Raw genomic sequence first — 19,839 nt, forward strand, 5'->3', positions numbered from 1 at the left:
AAATATATCATTCATACAAATATATACATAATTATTGATACATAATTTTATACCTATAATTTTACCCACAATCTGCCAAGATAGCTAACTGATTATATACTATATGTTACTGAATACATTGATAGTCTGAGCAAGTGTTTTGGTCACATACTGACTCTGACTACAAACTTCTCAGCAACCTCTCAATCACATTGCTTGTCACTGATATAGACAGTAAAGCAGGCGTGTTTTAAACCAGGCTTACTGTAGTATACATTTATATACTCTTTCTTTCAGAAAGGGAACGGGTATTTTCATAAAGCTACTAAGTACTAAATTTTTAATATTCCTTGTGGCTTCTTACTCTTACTACACTGCTTTTGGTGATTTCATTATAGTTTACAGAAAACAAAAGATCAAAATTTGTGCTCCTAAGCATGAAACTTTTGACATTTCTTTTAATTCATTCCTGGTTCTAATTCTGTTAATGTATGACAATGTCTAAATAAAATTATAAGCAAGAAAACCAGAACTAAGCACAATTATGAGAATACAGCCTTAATATTTGTGTTTCTGTGTGGCAAGTTTTGTTTTCAACTTACGGCTCTTATAAATTATGCTAGGGTTTTTTTTAAGCAGATATTTTTAAAATCCTCATATTCTTCTGGCAATTTCAATATATCCTGTTACAACTAAGGTACTCAACTAATAATATGGTTCCCACATATAATACCAATTCAATAGGTCACGAACACTTTTTAAATCTAATTCAGAAATATCTAGATAAATGATACTTTCAGTAACATGAGAAAGACCTTTATATTGATTTTTGCAGCATGAATCACAAATTAAGGACTGAATATTCTGTTTTAACAGCTGAGACGAGTCTATACACGGGTGAGGAAATGAGACAAAGTATGTCAAAGACTAAGAAATTAGAATGGAAATAAAGGAAATTTAGTATAGGAGGCCATAAGAATAAAGTAACTCTTACTCCTTAACCCAATTAGTGTTTGCTCAGACATGGAAGAAGGCTTAGTTTGGGAAATACATAATAGGAATAATGGTTCCATATTAAATAGAATATTTTCCACGCTACACTTCTTGTTTTTTTTTTTTTAACTGAAAAATAAAAACCATAGGGCTACTCTTTTCAGTATTGGGGGATGGGGAGGAAAGGAAGGGAGGTTAGAAGTTAATAAACCATTGTTTCTAATTCCTTAGTAAAACAGAAAAGTTCCTTAAAATCTACCTCTTAGTTTGATGGTAATACACCAGGGAAGAGAATGGAAAAAACAATGCATTTACAATTAATTAAACTAGCAATATACTCAACATGTGCTAAAATATAGAAATAACATAAGGCCTACTTTGAAAAAGAAGCTAGGAAGGTTAAGTAGCTTACCTTATGGAGGTGTTCAAGGGCAAGCACAATTTCCCCAATGTATATCTGCACTTCATTTTCTGTGAAACGTTCTCTTTGAGAAAGGTGAGTAAAAAGTTCTCCACCATTTATGTAATCTAAAAACAAAATATATATTTTTCCTTAACTCATGCTCAAAAGGTAAAGGCAATGTTTCCTTTTTGCTCTTGATTAGGTATAATTATTTATTCTTACATTTCAATTCTTTTTTTTTTAACATTTGAAACTACCATGTTGCAAGTACACTCACATATAACAAAGTAAATCTAAATAACTTAAATAGGAAGTTTTGATAATAATTATTACCTCATGCCAGTAAACAGTATTTTCCAAATAAGTAGGGACCAATTTATTAAAAAGTGACATTTCAATTTGAACTATTAAGTAAAACTACATACATTTATGAATGACAGCCTGTCATAGTGGATAATGAGCTGGCCTTTGAGTCAGAAAGATAGGGCGGTTCAAGCCTCACCTCCTATATATATTGACTGTGTGACTCTGAGCAAATCATTCAACCTTTGAGCCACAGGTGACTAAGACTGTATTTTGAAAGAACGTGCCAACTTGCAGGGAACAGAGGGAGTTCCTTCAAAGAGGTTCAGGAAAACAAAGAAACAAACAAAAAACCCCATGTGCTCAGATTTAGAAGTTATTCCTAAAAGGACATAATGTCTATTGAAGCTAATGTGAGGAAGCAACTTATCTTACTGGAGAGTACTAAAATATTGCTACAAGTATATTAAACAGATACTGTTTCTTTTTAAGTGACAGTAGTCAAGTTACTCTATTTTTTTAAATCTTTAGACTGATCTCTCTCTCTTTCTTCTCTGACTATATACACATACATAAACACATGTGACTACATGTATATATGACTACACTCAGACACAAATGGTATCTCCAAGGTCTTAGTGCAGTTTTAACCTATGAAAGCTTTTCCTTTTTTTCAAGGAACACCCTATGTATGTCCATATGCAAGCACAAAAACACACACATATTCCACAGAAGAAACTGAGAATATGTGTTATATAACTAAAAAAACAAAACCAAGAAAGAGCTTTTCCAGCAGGGAACCTATTGCTTAGTTCAGAAAAGTTGCTCTGTACACATGTGTGTATAGTTTACCTGAAATTGGTAGATTTAGTTTCACCAATATTCTTCCTTGGGTCATACAAGGTGAAAAATATAATGAAGATAACAAATCCTCCCACTCTGCCCAATGCCCTCCCTACACATATAAAACGCTACAGTAAAAAGAAATAAGGCATCCAGCTAGTTTGTTCTCAAAGATGAAGAAAATTATGTTTATAAAACACATTTACTCTCCCACAGCTTCCTGCCAATCACAGTGAATCTGGTATTATGAACTACCCTTGGATTTTTAAAGACCTGAATTCAAGCCTTGCTGCTGAAACAAACAGGCGTTGTGTCCTTGTCTGGCCTGTCACCAACCTCTGAGCCTACTGTGTAGTTCTATAAATTGTTTCCTCACCCATATTTTCTACATCAAGGAACAGGTCCAGACCAAGAATAACCCCACTGAGCCTAAAAACAGCTCAGTGCTCACGAATAACTGACATCCAAAATGAAGCACTGGTGATGGGAAAAGATCCCGAAACTTGCAGTGCCTTAACATTACTTTTATAAAAATTTATAAAAATAACACTTCAACTAAAATAAATACTTGGAATACTGATAATACAATTTATATTTTATTTTTTAAAAAGTCTAGTTAGGAAAGTCAGTAATGCATAAGTAGTTACAAAACTTATATATATGCTAGGAACTTGATCTTGAAGTTCTCTTCTAGTTCTGAAATCTTATTCAAGTCTTTGGTCAGAATATGGAAGCATATATCATGTTAGATCATGTAGAAGAAATACTTCTAGGATTTTCAGGTGAAAAGTTTTGTAACCACTTATGCTTTACTTATGCTGATTTACAAAACTTTTCACCTATATATGCTTCCACATTCTGAACAAAGACTTGAATAAGATTTCAGAACTAGAAGAGAACTTCAAGATCAAGTTCCTAGCATTCCACAGGTTAAAAAAAAGCCAGAGGCGCAGGGAAGTAGGACAACTTGTTCAAGAGACAACTGTCAATTACAGAGGTAGGATGAGAACCATAGAATGTTTTGTTCTTTAAATGTTTACTAGCATTTTTTCCTAGTAAATTTTCCAAGTAACAAATTTACCAGGAAATCAATCTGGACCAGGGTTTTATTCATTTCCTTTGGATTTCATTTGGAAATTACTTTATACTTTGAAGTCATCTATTTTATTTAACTTTTCAGTTCTGTTGCCATATAATACCATACGGTAAACTCATTTGTAAAATCTTGAGCAGAAGAATGATAGATGACTGTAAGCAGCATTATCCCTCAAAGCAACAGAGAAACCCTGAAAGGTAAAACATGTTTAAAGAAAGCTTGACAAGTTCGCCAACAAAGAAAAATCATCACAAGAGAATTCAAAGATGAAAATGGAAATTCTGCTACAAACAAAGGAAAAAAAAGTTTTGAAAAAATCATTATAACAATACTCTTTTCTACATAAAAAAAAGTAACTACCACACCAGAACTCTAACATCATACTCTTGGATTAGAATCAGAAAGGGTATAAATGGCTCTTAATAGTACAAGGATGAGAAAAACAAGCTACCTGGATAAAGGATATATAAAGATCTGTGTTGGGAGTGACAAGATGGTGGGGGCATTGAGAAACTGATAAGTAACATGTGAAAGGGTAAGATAACAAAGGTGTGTGTAAAAAAAATCAGACTTTATTAAGAAAAAGGCAAGGGAGAAAAAATAAACAATAATCTATATGTCTAATCTTCTAAGTATACAAAACTTCTATCAGAGTCATCCATATATAAATCAAATGGACATTATCAAGGGGATTAGTGGAAAACAAATAAAATTTCTCAAGTTATATTCAATAATAGACTATGTATTTACCATTCTATAATTAAATTGGAGACACTGAGAATATATGATTCTTTTTAACTTATTGCCTGATAATTGTGAAAAAAGTGTTGAGAAACCACCTTACAAACTCTTACAACAAGGTCTCAATCATCCATTCATCAAATCATTAAAGATTCTTGAGAAGATAGAACCCTATTCTATGGCCCTTTGATAATAAAAATATCAAGTGAGGCTTCAAATAGGAAGATGTATATTCACCAAAGGTGCTCACCATTGTAAGGACAAAATTTGGAGCAGAATACAGGTCAAAGAAAAGGAACTGTTCAAATTCCTCACATATATAGAACACTGCACAACTTTCTGGAAGACATCTGTGAATTAGTCAAAGGAGTGCATCCACAGAGGAAATTCCAAGGGTGTGAAGAATGTTTACTGTCCATACTTCAACATGCATTTGGATGAATGACTTATAGAGTTTGTTCATCAGTATGTGTATCTGGGACAGACAATAAAGATGGAGAAGTTGGACCCAGAGTCAAATAGGAAGAAATAAGGTAGACTGACTTAAGGAAATTGGAAAACTCTTATGCTGATCCCTGAGCTTCCCATAAAAGTAAAGGTGCATCTTTTGAGTAATCTTATTAGTGCTGCTATATGCTACAATTGTCTCTGAAGTGCTAAAATTGAGTATCATACAGATGGCAATGGAAAGCAGCATGGTAGGTGTGAACAGGCAGCATCATATAATTAGTGAGAAATTATGAAGAACACGAGAATAGATATCATCAAGGAATTTTAAAGATAGGAGGAAGAGATGGGGCTGGTTATATGGCAAGAATGAGGGATCATGGGTAGACATGTGTGCTCTGGTGGCACCATTACAATGTCAAAAGAAAGTAAGGAAGGCCTCTATATGTTGGGTAGATATGGACAAAAATTGCTCAGGATGGACAGGCATGAATAAATTGCAATCTGCATAGTTATAGGGATTCCCTATGGATGAGGTCACAAATCCTTTTAAATACAAACATCTACTCACCTCCAGGAAGATTATGCACACTTTTCAAAGAGCTAGTACAGTCTAATTTGGTTAGGTATATTTCAAAGTCAGATGCCTAGGAATTTAAATCCTTTTAAGTATCAGTCATCCTTTTTTAAAATCCATGTTGTTACATTATTAGAGGGTAATGATACATGAGTCTTTTTAAAGATTTGTTAATTCATTCATGTAGGCATCCACTTTCTCTACAGACAGATCAAAACCTCTTCACAGCTCAGTAGTTATACTACATCATTAATAAACCAGAGCAAAGTAAACTCATCATTATTTCAGAGCTACTTTCATGGGGTAGGAATTCAATTGCTCATACTTTTCCTTTGTTTTTGTTTAATACTGGAGAAGCTGAAATATACTGGGGATACTGAGTTTGTCAAGCCCTATAATACCACTGAAAATTAAAGAAATAATTTCTTCTGGGTTAATTTGTACAAGAGTATACAAATACAAGAATTAAACACCCCTAGTGATCTTTAAGGATGTGTTTTTCTCATTCAATTGGTTCAATTCTAGCATTTATTTTAAACTGCCAGGTAACAAGTACTATGCCAACTAGGTGAGGATGACACAAAGCTCAAAAACAGTCCCTTGCATTCAAAGAGCTTACAAAATAGGGAGGATTAAGAACTCTATATAAGGTAAGAATAATACAAGGTAGAACATAGGTATAAGATAAAGGCAAAAGAGATATCTAGACAAAATGCTTTAAGAAACTTAAGGAGGAAGAGATCACTCTCCACAAGAGGCAGGGGAAGCAGGGGAAGAATCAAGGAAGTTTATATGGAGGTAGTAGCAACTAAGATGGAGCTTGAAAGAAGAGAAGAATTTCAACAGAGATATGAAAGGGTTGTACCCCAGGCATAGCAGACCATAATCAAAATTACAGAGATATAGGAGAGGATAAAAATGGAATGAGGGATGAAATAAGAATTCTACTTGGCTAGAGAATAGTAGTGACTGAAAGGAATAAAATGAACTACATAAGAGGGTACCACATTATGAAGGAGCCAGATTAAGAAGTTTGATTTATATTAAAGCTGTCTATAGTCATATGAAAAAATGCTCTAAATCAGTACTGATTAGAGAGACGTAAATCAAAACAACTCTAACATACCACATCGCACCTATCAAATTGGCTAACATGACAAAACAGGAAGATGATAAATGTTGGAGAAGATGTGGGAGAGCTGGAACACTAATTCATTGCTGGTGGAGCTGTGAGCTGATCCAACCATTCTGGAGAGCAATTTGGAACAAAAATTTGGCTACAAAAATGTGCATATCCTTTGACCCAGCAATATCACTTCTAGGACTGTATCCCCAAGAGATCATAAAAATGGAAAAGGGTCCCACATGTACAAAAGTATTTATAGCAGTTCTCTTTGTGGTGGCCAAAAACTGGAAATCAAGGGGATGCCCATCAATCGGGGAATGGCTGAATAAAATGTGGTATATGAATGTAATGGAATACTATTGTGCTGTAAGAAATGATAAACAGGAAGACTTCAGAGAGAGGTCTGGAAGGACTTATATGAACTGATGCTGAATGAAAGGAGCAGAACCAGGAGAACTTCATATGCAGCAACAACCACAGTGTGTGAGGATTTTTTCTGGTAGACTTAGTATTTCACTGCAATGCAAGGACTTAAAAAATTCCCAGTGGTCTCTTAAGGCAAAATGCCTTCCATATCCAGAGAAAAGACTATGGAATTCGATCACAGAATGAAGCAGATCATTTTCTTTTGTGTTATTTTTTGGTTTGTTTTATGATTTCTCCCTTTCATTTTAATTCTTCTGTGTAATATGACTAAGGTGAAAATGTATTTAATAGAAATGTATGTGTAGAACCTGTATGCTGTCTCAGGGAAGGAGTGGGAAAGTAGAGGGGAAAGGGGGAAGGGAGGGGAAAAATCTAAGATATATGGAAGTGACTGTAGAACACTGAAAACAAATAAAATAATAATAATTAAAAACTCAGGGCTCAAAGCCCATTATACCATTGGACCTTTTAAATGGTGACTGGGATACACAAGGTAGGCAACAAAAAGTCTATTTATGTACAATGTAGCTAAATATTAGATGTTTGCAATGAAATAATCATGGAAAGCAATAATGTCATAATAATACAACAAAACAGAAAAAAAATTTAAAAAATTAAAAAAAAAGAAAAATACAAAAAAAAAGTTTGATTTGTTTTAGAGGTACTAGGAAATTGTTGAACCTTCTTGGGCATGGAACCAATATGGTCAGACCTCCACATTAGGAAGACAGCACTTTTTTTTTCCAGCAGCTAGCACAGGGCCTGGCTCACAGAAGAACTTGAATAAATGTTTTTTGTTTGACTGATAGGTTTTCATGGATGTTTAAATATATAGTAATCTCATTAGCTAAACAATATTTTTATTGTTCAGTCATTTTTCAGTCACGTCTGACTCTTTGTAATCCCATCTGGAGTTTTCTTGGCAAAGACAATGTTTGCCATTTCCTCCTCCAGTTCATTTTAGAGATGAGGAAACTGAGGCAAACAGGGTTAAGTGACAACTATTAAGTGTCTGAGTCCAAATTTGAACTTGGGAAGATGACTTTTTCACTCCAGGTCTAGCACTCTATCCACCACGCTACCTAGCTGCCCCAGCTAAATAAAACAGCTCCTGCTTAATCAAGAGAAAACGTTCAACATTTGACTCTCTTATGACCATAATACAACTAAGGGTATGTTAAGGTTCCTTTCATTCTCTTTGACCTCTTTTTTAGGGGGAAGGCAGAGGTAAGCCAACTTCCAAGAATTTGGCCTTGGTTTTGGTCTGTTCTATAGCTATGATTTCACTGATACACAGAAATTTCTGGCGAAGAAACTTTGTCTACCAATTCAGATTAGCAACTGTTGAACAGATTTATCTGAAGTCACACAGCTAGTATGTGTCAGAAATGGGACTTGCATTTAGTTAGGTATTCCTGATTCAAAGGCAGGCTCTCTGCCTCTCTGCAACTAATCAACTTCTCATTTTTCAGAATTTCCCTTTCTCTCAGTAATACCTCCTCCCAAACTCCTAATTTCTAAAGATTGCCATATTTTTATTGCACTTTACCAAGACAAAGGCATCATGATGTGGCATAAAAAAATTGGGATGAGAGTTAGAAATCTAGCTCCAAATTTGCAACTTTGAGCATGTCTCATTTTACCTTTCTTGGAATCAGTTTATTTACATGTATTGGTCTGAACCATACAAATGTCTAAGGTACTTTCCAGCTCTAACATTCTGTACAGTTTCTATTTGGAAGAAGAAAAGGAACCAAGATCAGCATAAAAAAAGATGAAGTATAAATTTTATCTCTTCCTTCAGAAATGCCTCATACATCTCAGCACCCACCCATTTCTCTGCTTATTTCTACCTACCTTCTCCCTCCCTTTCATCTACCTAAATCTTTCTATGGTTCCCTTGTTTTTTTCTCCTGCAACTTAGCACCTTAGTATCTTTTTTCATGATGCTCTGATGGAGACATTGTTTAATATCATGCCTTCAGCCGATCATTCTAATAGTAACCTTGTAAAAATGCATCTGAGCTACAGAAAAAGCATAGTTTCAAAGCATTATCTGTGTATTTTAAAACTTAAGTTTCTTTAGGCACTGGCCTTACTTTTGTTTTGAGACACTGCCTCCTGGAAAGTATTATGAATTTTTATAATACTGCAATGATCTCAGCAAATGTCTTCAATATTATAATGATTTAGTTTAAATTACTACAAGCAAATGAGGCTTTAATGTCTTCAAACTTAGTTGCTTTTTAACTCACATGAAGAAGATGACTCATGACTGAATTTTCTAAAAGGCTGGGGTGGCATTCATTACTGAGACTACTCACTGGCATTACCTTTCTAAGTGCTTTTGTGATTTACTTCTTTTAGCATGAATTCCACTGATTAATGTGGTAGTTTGTAACGTCTTATCTCTCCAGCCATTTTGAGACAATCACCACTAACAAAGAACAAAGAATATTAAAAAGAAAAATTCCTAACACAAGCTATTTCCACGTGGAATTTCCTCCCACTTAACAGTTGAAGCAAACAATTCATACATTTGAACTAGATCAGAATGTTTATAGGTCATTTTTGTTGCAGCAATCAACAGCTGTAGAAAAAGCTATAAAAGATCTGTCTCTGTGCTATGAAATCTGGGATTTCCAAGAGAAATAAAAAGGAAAAAACATTAAGCACATATAAAGACATACTTAAAATATGTAAAAATTGTATACTAATATGGTAGGAATAAAGGAAAACTGAAGGTTATACTGTATTGTAGCAACAATTTAAATGAAATAGAAGCCTTATTTATGGATAAACAAATTCCACTGCTGTGTTCTAGGGACCAGCCAGAAAAACTAGTAATTCTCCTTTAATTCTTCTTTTTCTGATTAATATCATCACATGTCATTAAACAAGTCACAGATGAGACAACAGAAACTATCATTAATTCTTCCTTGAGGGAAATATTCACAATCAGGAAAATTATAGAAAACTATAGAAAACTCAGAAAAGTCTAAAATTGACCACTCAAATCAAAGGATCATTTGGAGCTCCATAGCTTAGAAATGCTACTAACATAAACTAGGGCTAGGAATACTGGCACATACAATTAAAGTCAGCATTTTCAGTGATTTTTTAAAAAAAGAACTGATTAGTTAGTAGCCTACTGACCTAATGCGGATTTTAGAATTTTTATACAAATAAGGTTAGCCACAAAATTCACTTGTGTTATAACCGTGCTCTCTCAGTTTCTGGAAATTTTTCCTCACTCTTAAATTTCCAAACTTGATTTCAACATAAGAACAGTAAACAGTGAATAAACTATGCATACATACTCATTCATAATCACACACACATAGATACAAATTTTAAAAAAAAAGGCAAAGTAGCATATTTACAAAATGTGCCCTTTGCAACTATGGTGGCATAGAGATGGTAGCTGTGTGTCAGTGTGTCTATGTGTTTACTGAGAGAAGTAAAAGGCCAGGAAAACTTTTAAAAATCTAAGAAAACAAAATTATTACAAGTGATATAACATTTCTACTAAATTCAGTTGCTTTTTCCTTTTCTTTACACTACTTTTGCAGATAGGTGGTTCAGTGAGCAGGATACCAGACCTGGCGTCAGGAAGACGAGTTCACAATCAGCTTCTAACTAGCTTGCAGTGTGACTCTGGGAAAGTCACTTAAAATCATGTCTGCCTAATTTTCCTCATTTGTAAAAGTTCTTCTTGACTCAAGTCTGGTATTCTATTCATTGAGCCATCCAGCTACTAAATTAGTTTTTTAAAAAAAGTAAAAAGCAATTGAATTTCATGGGAATTTAATGTGTGTACAGTGTATGTGTGTCCATATATATGTGTGTGTGTGTATGTGTGTATGTATATATGTGTGTGCATGTTTATGCACACACATATACACACATACATACGTATATGTGTGTGTGTGTGTGTGTGTGTGTGTGTGTGTGTGTGTGTGTGTGTGTATATCACTCTGTACCCTGAATCCATCCCCTCTCTGCAAGGAGGTGGAGAGTATGCTACATCACTAATCCTTTGGAATAATGGACAGTCATTGAGTTTATTAGAGTTCTTATAGTTTTCAAAGTTGTTTTAAGAGTTTTATTGTTTTTGCTGTATAAATTATTCTCCTATTCTTGCTTATTTCATTTTTATGACTGTATGCAGGTCTTAATAATTGTTCGTTTTGATAACAGTGATATTATAGTATAAATTGTTTTTTTGCTTTTGCTCACTTCACTCTGTGTCAGGTTGTAAAAGTCCATGTCTCTCTATTTCCCCATTTCTTATAGCACAATGGTATTCCTTTATATTCATATTAAGACAATATATTCAGCCATTCTCCAATTGATGGGCATGTGTATTGCTAATATTGCTTCTTAATGCCACTTCTTGAGTGAAAATCATTGCTAGCAATATGATGCAGCCTACCCACATCCACTGTGTGCCCTTTCATTGCCCTTTGGGGCATCTGCACTTTTGAGTCTTCAGAAATTGTATGATGTGACTCATATCTAAGGGAAGTGTTGTTTAAAAATGGGTTCTGCAGTATGGAATAGCTTAGGATCATGGAAACTGCAATTTGATACAACTTTCCTTGTACTATTTGACTTTGGTCTCAGTTAATTATCCTCTCAAAGTTATATTTACTAATAGATTAGATCAATAGGTTTATCATTCAGTTGAATATAATAACCTTTACAATATTCATTCTTTATCCATTTGGCTTTTCCTGTGTGGATTTGCCAGAATGACCTAAATGACCACAAATCTTTCTGGGATGGCCCTGGAGTGTGCCAGGGCTCAGCGCAAGAAAAATGTTATCTGCAAATAGGAGCATCTAGATAACCTCATCATGTGTAAAGGAATTCCATTTCAACTTTGGAGAAGGACATCCTCCATGCCACTGGAGATCACTGTTGGCAAATACATCTTCCTGTTTTATGCCCTGCTGCTATTGCTACCAGAGGATTACTGAACAAAGTTCCCTAAATGGTTGCATCTATCATGTATACATTTTGTTTTTGATATATATATCTTTGGGAGAACTTCATAGTCTTAATAATGATTCTTTCAACTTGTGCTTATGTGTGGGAAAACTAAGGCACAGGAACAAAGTGATTTTTACCAGTCAAACTAAATCACATTAGAAAGACCCACAGACTAAGAATGATAAAAATTAAATTTTAGTCCTTACTCATATGAACTAGATCTGTGATGTTAGGCAAATCACTTTACTTCTCAAGGCCTTCATTCTCTTACCTGTAAAACTAGAGGTTTATACAAGAAGATTTTTTACTAGCTCTAAAATTTCATGATCAATGTGAAATAAAAGTCTTTCATTTCTTAGAACAAGTAACAGTTATACTGTACTTATTAACTATAATCTACTAAGATCCATATATCTTAGAAAAAGAGTGAGAAATTATTTATGTCTGTGAGGTAAAAGGAAGGTGGAGCCTAGAAGGAAAGAATAAGGAGAAAAGAAAGGGGTTAACAGGGAGAGGTGTGATACCATGTACCATACCTTTATACTACAGTATATAAAGCTTTTCAATGAGAGGATGCTAAGTGTTCTCTAGGAGCAGAGGTCAAAGTTTATATTCACTTAACTGCCACTAGATGCCATGGATTATTCCCTTATTAATAGCTGTAGGCTAAATCCATACTTTATACGTCTCATGTTAAAAGCAAATGATAAAAGTACTTTCCAGGCTAACATTATCAGCCGTAATAAGAAATGATAATTCAAGGAACAGTGGTTTGATGCCCTTGCCTGTCTTTTTTTTATAATTTTTAACTTAGATAACAAATTATTTCCATTTCTTTGTTCTAGTGACCATCATGGATGATGGGAATCCAAGACTGCATTTTAGAAGCAAAACCTGTAAGACCTATTGAAAAAGCAATAGCGAGAAGCAGAGAGCAGCCCTACCGCGGCAGCGACAACGTGGGAAGCAGATCCGAGAGGGCTGCGAGACGGGATCTCCAGCGGCCACGCAGGTCCCCCCACCCACAGAGGGACCTGCAAACCTCTCGCAAAAGGTCCCTCGCGCTGCAGACGTGGAGCCCAGCCCGGACCTGTGGCGGCGGCCACGGCTCTGAAAGGCACAGTCCTAAGAGGGCTCCAGAGGCGGGATCTTCAGCAGCGGCACGGGCCCCCCCACCAACAGGTGACTGACGGGGGTAGGTGAGAGAGTCTCTTTGGCAGGTTGAGAGGGGAGTGAGGTGCCCCCATAGCTCGGGCCCCCCCGGGAGGTGGGGACTGAGAGGCTGCTGCGGCTGCGGACGGCGGATCCCCAAGCGGGCGGGAGCCTGGATCCATTGTGGAAGGTCTGTGCATAAACCGCCTGAGGGAATTGAGCCAGAGAGGCGGCCCTGCCCCTGACCACCTGAATTTAATTTAACACTGAATAACAGCCCTGCCCCCGCCAAAAGCCCTAAGGCGGGAAGCAGCATTTGAATCTCAATCCTCCCAAACGCCGGCTGGGAGGAGTAGGAGGCGAGGTGGGTGTGAGGAGAACATTCAGAGTTCAGGCCACTAGGTGGAGAATATGCCAAGAAAAGGGAAAAGAAATAAAACTATTGAAGGGTACTTTATCGCAGAGAAAAAAACACTTCCTCCCCTCCTTTCTGATGGGGAGGAACAATGCTTGCCATCAGGCAAAGACACAGAAATCGAGGATTCTGTGTCCCAGCCCACCCAATGGGCTCGGGCCATGGAAGAGCTCAAGAGGAATTTTGAAAATCAAGTTAGAGAGGTGGAGGAAAGACTGGAAAGGGAAATGAGAGGGATGAGGGAGAAGCATGAAAAACAGATCAGCTCCCTGCTAAAGGAGAACCAAAAAAATCTTGAAGAAATTGGCACCCTGAGAACTAGCCTAACTCAGCTGGCAAGGGAGGTGCAAGGGGCCAATGAGGAGAAGAATGCTTTCAAAAGCAGAATTAACCAAATGGAAAAGGAGATTCAAAAGCTTACTGAAGAAAATAGATCTCTCAAATCTGGAATGGTACAGATGGAAGCTTTGGACTTTTCGAGAAAGACAGATATCTCAGAACATACCGCGCAGATTCGAAAAATGGAAGATAAGGTGAAATATCTTATTGGAAAAACAACTGACCTGGAAAATAGAATCAGGAGAGACAATGTAAAAATTCTGGGACTACCTGAAAACCATGATCAAAAGAAGAGCCTAGACATCATCTTCCATGAAATTATCAAGGAAAACTGCCCTGAGATTCTAGAACCAGAAGGCAAAATAAATATTCAAGGAATCCGCAGAACACCGCATGAAAGAGATCCAAAAAGAGAAACTCCTAGGAGCATTGTGGCCAAATTCCAGAATTCCCAGGTGAAAGAGAAAATATTGCAAGCAGCTAGAAAGAAACAATTCAAGTATTGTGGAAATACAATCAGGATAGTACAAGATCTGGCACCTTCTACATTGAGGGACAGAAGGGAATGGAATAGGATATTCCAGAAGTCAAAGGAAATAGGACTGAAGCCAAGAATCACCTACCCAGCAAAACTGAGTATAATACTTCAGGAAAAAAAATGGTCTTTCAATGAAATAGAAGACTTTCAAATTTTCCTGATGAAAAGACCAGAACTGGAAAGAAAATTTGACTTTCTAACACAAGAATGAAGAGAACCATGAAAAGGCGAACAGCAAAGAGAAATCATAAGGGACTTACTAAAGTTCAACTGTTTACATTCCTACATGGAAAGACAATATTTATAACTCTTGAAACATTGCAGTATCTGGGCACTGGGTGGGAGTACACACACACACACACACATGCACACACTCACACATACATAGAGACAGAGTGCACAGAGTGAATTGAAGAGGATGGGATCACATATTAAAAAAAAAAAAATTAAATCAAGCAGTGAGAGAGAAATATTGGGAGGAGAAAGGGAGAAGTTATATGGGGCAAATTATCTCTTATAAAAGAGGCAAGCAAAAGACTTATTAGTGGTGGGATAAAGAGGGGAGGCAAGAGAAAAACATGAGGTCTACTCTCATCACAATCCACTAAAGGAAAGAATATAATGCACACTCATTTTGATAGGAAAACCTATCTCATAATACAGGAGAGTGGGGGACAGGGGCACAAGTAGGATGGGGGGGAGGATAGAGGGGAGGGCATGGGGAGGAGAATGCAATACGAGGTCGACACTCATGGGGAGGGAAAGGATCATAAGAAAATAGAAGTAATGGGGGACAGGACAGGATGGAGGGAAATATAGTTAGTCCTATACAACACAACTAGTATGGAAATCATTTGCAAAACTAAACAGATATGGCCTATATTGAACTGCCTGTCTTCCAAGGGGAAGGGGTAGAGAGGGAGGGAGCCAAAGAAGTTGGAACTCAAAGTGTTAGGACCAAATGTAATGTTCTTACCACTGGGTAACAAGAAATACAGGTTAAGGGGTCAAGAAAGCTATCCGGCCCTACAGGACAAAAGAGAAGACGGAGACAAGGGCAGGGAGGGAGGATAGAGGAGAGAGAAGATAGGTCACAGGGGCAATTAGAAAGCTTGGATCTGGGGGGGGGAGGGGAAAAAAGGGGAGAAAATTTGTAACCCAAAAATATGTGAAAATAAATGTTAAAAGTTTAATAAAAAAAAAAAATAAAAATACAAAAATACGAAAAAGCAATACACATTTTTGTCTTCTGCTTCATTCTCCAGTTGTTAGGTATGATATATGTATACACTGCAGGAATAAAAGCTTAAACCCTGCTTTGCTATTCTAAATTTTAAGGCAGTCCTGACCAAAGCCATAGTCCAAGGTATACCTTTAATAATTCATAATAATGACTATAACAATGATAGCTAGCATTTGCTTAGGGTTTTACAGTTTATAAAATATATATCTCATTTGGTATTATACACTATGAACTACTTAAGGATAAATAATATTTACCCTATTTCATAAATTTAAAAACCAAGGTTCAGCTTGCCCAAGATCACCCAGAATGAATAAGTAAGTGATAGAAGTAGGTCTTAAAACGATCTTCTGACTCCAAATTCAGTGGTCATCTATAATACTTCCTCCAGATAAAATATTAGATGGCTAGCAAACTATCTAAATTATCACTTTTTGACTAGGGGTGAGGATCTGTGTCCTAGAGAAGGAAATCAAGGATCATGGAAGGGTAGGATAGCAATTAGACCTGTGATTTCATTCGTATAAGGAACTTCTAAGAGAGAAAAGTTCTTTTACCAATTCAGGTCAGCAAATACCCTTCAATTTATAATCTTACAGAATTATCCAGAACTCTGAAAGGTTAAATGATCGGTACAAGTCATAGGTAGTATGAATCAGAAATATTCCTGGCTTTTTAAAGCCAACTCTTGATCTAACATACTATGGTTTGTTTGATTTTTTTTAAATCAATAATCTTACTCCTTCCCCCAATTTTTTTCTCTCTGCTGTCTATAAAAGTTATCTTCTTAAAATGCCTCAGACATATTCTATTATTTCTTAAGACCAATAAATCACTACAGAATTTTGTTACAGATATTTTCCAGGTTAGAAAGTCATATACCCAAAGTCCTAAAGAGTGATAATGTTCAAGATAGACCCACCAAGAAGACAGGAATGATAAAGGTTCAACATATTTCTTCTAATTCAAAATTGTAAAGTCATTTTACACAATGACACCAAAAACTTAAAAGTATTCTCTGAGAAGAAAACACTGTTGCTTTCATAGCAAGGTTGAAACTGCTAATACTCACCTAGAATGAGATGTAGCTTAGTCTCTGTCTGGAAAGCATAATGCAGTGTGACCAGAAAGGGTGAGAGCCTGATGTGTTCCAGCACCTGCCGCTCTGTCTTTGTGTGCTCTGCTGTCTTGGCTTTCTGAACAATGGTGGCTTTCTTCAGAACTTTCATAGCATACAGCTTTCCAGCATCGTGACCACTTATTTTACGAACCAGGAATACTTTTCCATAGGCTGAAATCAAGGAGAAGTAAAAAGGAAATAAAAATTCTAAACATGCATGTCATCATCACATATATATTCTTTATAGGTTAGTGTAGGAAAATTAACTTCAATACTCTTTGGAATAAGGTTCTTTAATACCTTTGTTCAACTTGACAATAGATCTATTTCTAACTAGAGCTTTCAGTATTTACACATTTAACCACAGCTGAGAGGGAGAATTATGTCTGCACTCTTCTGTTTTGTTATTCTCACCTCAATTATTTTTAGCTGCAGGAAAACAGCCACAGTTATTATGGTGAACTAACCATAACTCATTCCTGGAACCTGGACATTTTAGATTCATATAAAATCTTAAGGAATCTATCTGAAATATATGGCCTTCTGAAGATGTTTCTATACACTGGAGATGTTGCCAAATGTTACTGACACTTGATTTAAAATATGAGGAATAGCCTGGAAATCAGTAAACCACTCAATTCAGGATCTTATATACATAAACAACCGTTGTTCTTTTTTAATTAGGAAGAAGAGAATAGAAGAGAAAAAGGAATATGAAATACATACATATTCCATTCCACTTTATCTTTCCTCCCTTTTTACCATTAGTACTGGTATAACACTTATGAAATTTCTGTATCAAGTACCTACTAAACTAATTTCTTTCATGAATGCTAAGGATCTGTTGCAATTTATCAAAAGAAATATAAATAACATATTGAGAACATTCTGGGAAATAAAAAAAAGCTAATGAAAGGTTGGCATTTTATTTGTCTGAAATATTATTATTTGCTTTGTAAATAAGACAATTATAAGTTGAAGCATTCGGAAGTTAAAAGTGAGCTACGAAAATGAAAACCATAAAAACTGGTATCTCAACCCCAACTGGAAAGAAAAATATATATTTAGAAAATTATCCAAAATATATCAATATCTGGAAGGGTGATTTAGAATTGTAATAGTAAATATGAAACATATAGATTATAATTGTCATGACAGTCTTATTTTTCTATCTATCATAGACTAATATTAAATTCTGTAGGATACACTAACTTCTCCACATAGATTCTGAGATATTATTATAGAAGCCCTATTGGTATTATGACCTACTGCTGGTATGGCAGCTCTGTGTCTTTAAAGTTCCTTATATTTACCTGACATATAATGGACATACACACAAAGAATATGAAAGATAGAAAGTAAGACCTGAAGAACCAGAACGGCATACACAGTGACTGAAACTGATAAATGAAGAAAACACAGCCAAAGATAGTAGAACTTCAGACTTACAATGGGACACATAGCAAATTATTTTTCATTTACTATTAATTTTGTTTTCCTATTAAATACTAATAGAGTTATGAAAAATCTTATATATATATATGTTTATCCTTGTTGATGGAAATTAAATTTATGATTTTTTTTTAAATTCTGGGGGGAAAAAAGGAATAAATGTGTGTCACTAGCTACCCCTTCCCCATTATTTGGACAGAGAGGCAGAAAAAAATGAGCAATAAAGTTTAAAGTATCAATTTTTTTTTTCTGTTCACAATTTAAACTTAAACTGCCTTTCCTAGTGAAACCAAAATCAGGAAGATCAGGATTTTGTTATCATGATGGTGTTAAAACTAAAACTAACATAAAAGGAGAAAACTTTTTGCAGATTAGAATATCTATGGAGGACTATGGCTCAATGATCTGTCACCTCTATGAGCACAGAAAGCTCTATGAGCTACAAGTCAGCACAAGAGAAAATGAAAAGAACAGAGAACTTGGGATATTTAGCTTGGACATAAGAGAAAATTCAGGGGAATATGAAGGCTATCAAGTGCGCGAAGGATTTTCTTGTGGAAGAGCCTTGATCATTGTGGCCTAAAAGAGAAGTTGTAAAGGAACAAATAACAATTCTATCCATCCAAAAGTGGAACAGAATACACAAAAGACAGTGGGTTCTGCAGCGCTGGAGATATTCACGCAACAAAGATTATTTGACCCCTTTTCTGGAATGCAATAAATTAGATTCCTTTTTAGGTACTTACTAGCCTGAATGACCTCTAAGCTCCCATTCAACTCAGATTCTATTATTTGTCTTTCCAACTTATACCTTCCATCTAATTTTCAACTGTGCCCCCCCCAACACCTGCAGTCAGTTAAGTAACTATTTATGAGAAGAAGCCTCAACATACTAATATAAAAAAGGCCAACTTAGAAGAGAGGACTAAAATTCAGACTCCCTCAGAAGTTGATTTCATTTTTGTTACTCTACACATGTGTACTGAGAAAAACATCTTACATTAATGTGAAGAGGAACCATGAGAACAGGATTCAATTCACAACTGAAAATTTACCATATATATCCTAAATTTCCTGAGTAGGCAATAAAACTATCACAGTTTTATCTAGACCAGGAGACTAAGGCTTAAACCACTGACATAACTTCCAACAGGAGAAATAATATGAAAACAATTATGTACAAACAAGATATATACAGAATAAATTGGAGATAATCTAAAAGGGAAGATACTAGCATTAAGGGAGACAAAGAAAGGTTTCCTGCAGAAAGTGAGCTTGAAGAAAGCAAAAAAAGTGTAAGAAAATACCAAGCATGGGGTCAGCCAGTGAAAATGTGGAGCTAGAAGTTGGAGTGTCTTGTGCAAGGAATAAAAGCAGCCAGTGTCACCAGGTCACAGACTATATGGAGGAAAGTATAGTATAAGACTGGAAATGTAGAAAGGGCTATGAAGGGCATCAAAACAGAGGACTTTATATTAATCCAAAAGTAAAAAAGGGTAAAAAAAATGGAGTTTACTGAGTGATGTAGTCATACCTGCACCTTAGGAAGATCAATTTAACAGCTAAAAGATGAACTGGCAGGGGGAGAGAGTTGAGACAGGGAGACCAACCAGAAGGGCTACTGTAATAGTCCAGATGTGAGATGATAAGA

At 35.7% G+C, this 19,839-nt stretch overlaps 1 protein-coding gene across 6 annotated transcripts in view; it reads right to left on the bottom strand.

Annotated features, from left to right (window-relative positions):
* The window catches only part of RPS6KA5 (ribosomal protein S6 kinase A5), a 197,534-nt gene that overhangs the window by 125,369 nt on the left and 52,326 nt on the right, over positions 1-19,839 (bottom strand). For all 6 annotated transcript variants that reach the window (XR_011970710.1, XM_072624959.1, XM_072624958.1 and 3 more), the window contains 2 exons: positions 16,689-16,907; positions 1,385-1,500 (listed from right to left, as the gene is read on the bottom strand). Coding sequence is in view for 5 of the 6 variants with exons in the window: in XM_072624959.1 (XP_072481060.1) it covers positions 1,385-1,500; positions 16,689-16,907 (335 nt within the window). In the remaining variant the exon portion in view is untranslated. The remainder of the gene's footprint in view (positions 1-1,384; positions 1,501-16,688; positions 16,908-19,839) is intronic.

The sequence above is a fragment of the Notamacropus eugenii genome, chromosome 7 (assembly GCF_028372415.1).
Source record: "Notamacropus eugenii isolate mMacEug1 chromosome 7, mMacEug1.pri_v2, whole genome shotgun sequence".
Taxonomy (NCBI): Eukaryota; Metazoa; Chordata; class Mammalia; order Diprotodontia; family Macropodidae; genus Notamacropus; species Notamacropus eugenii.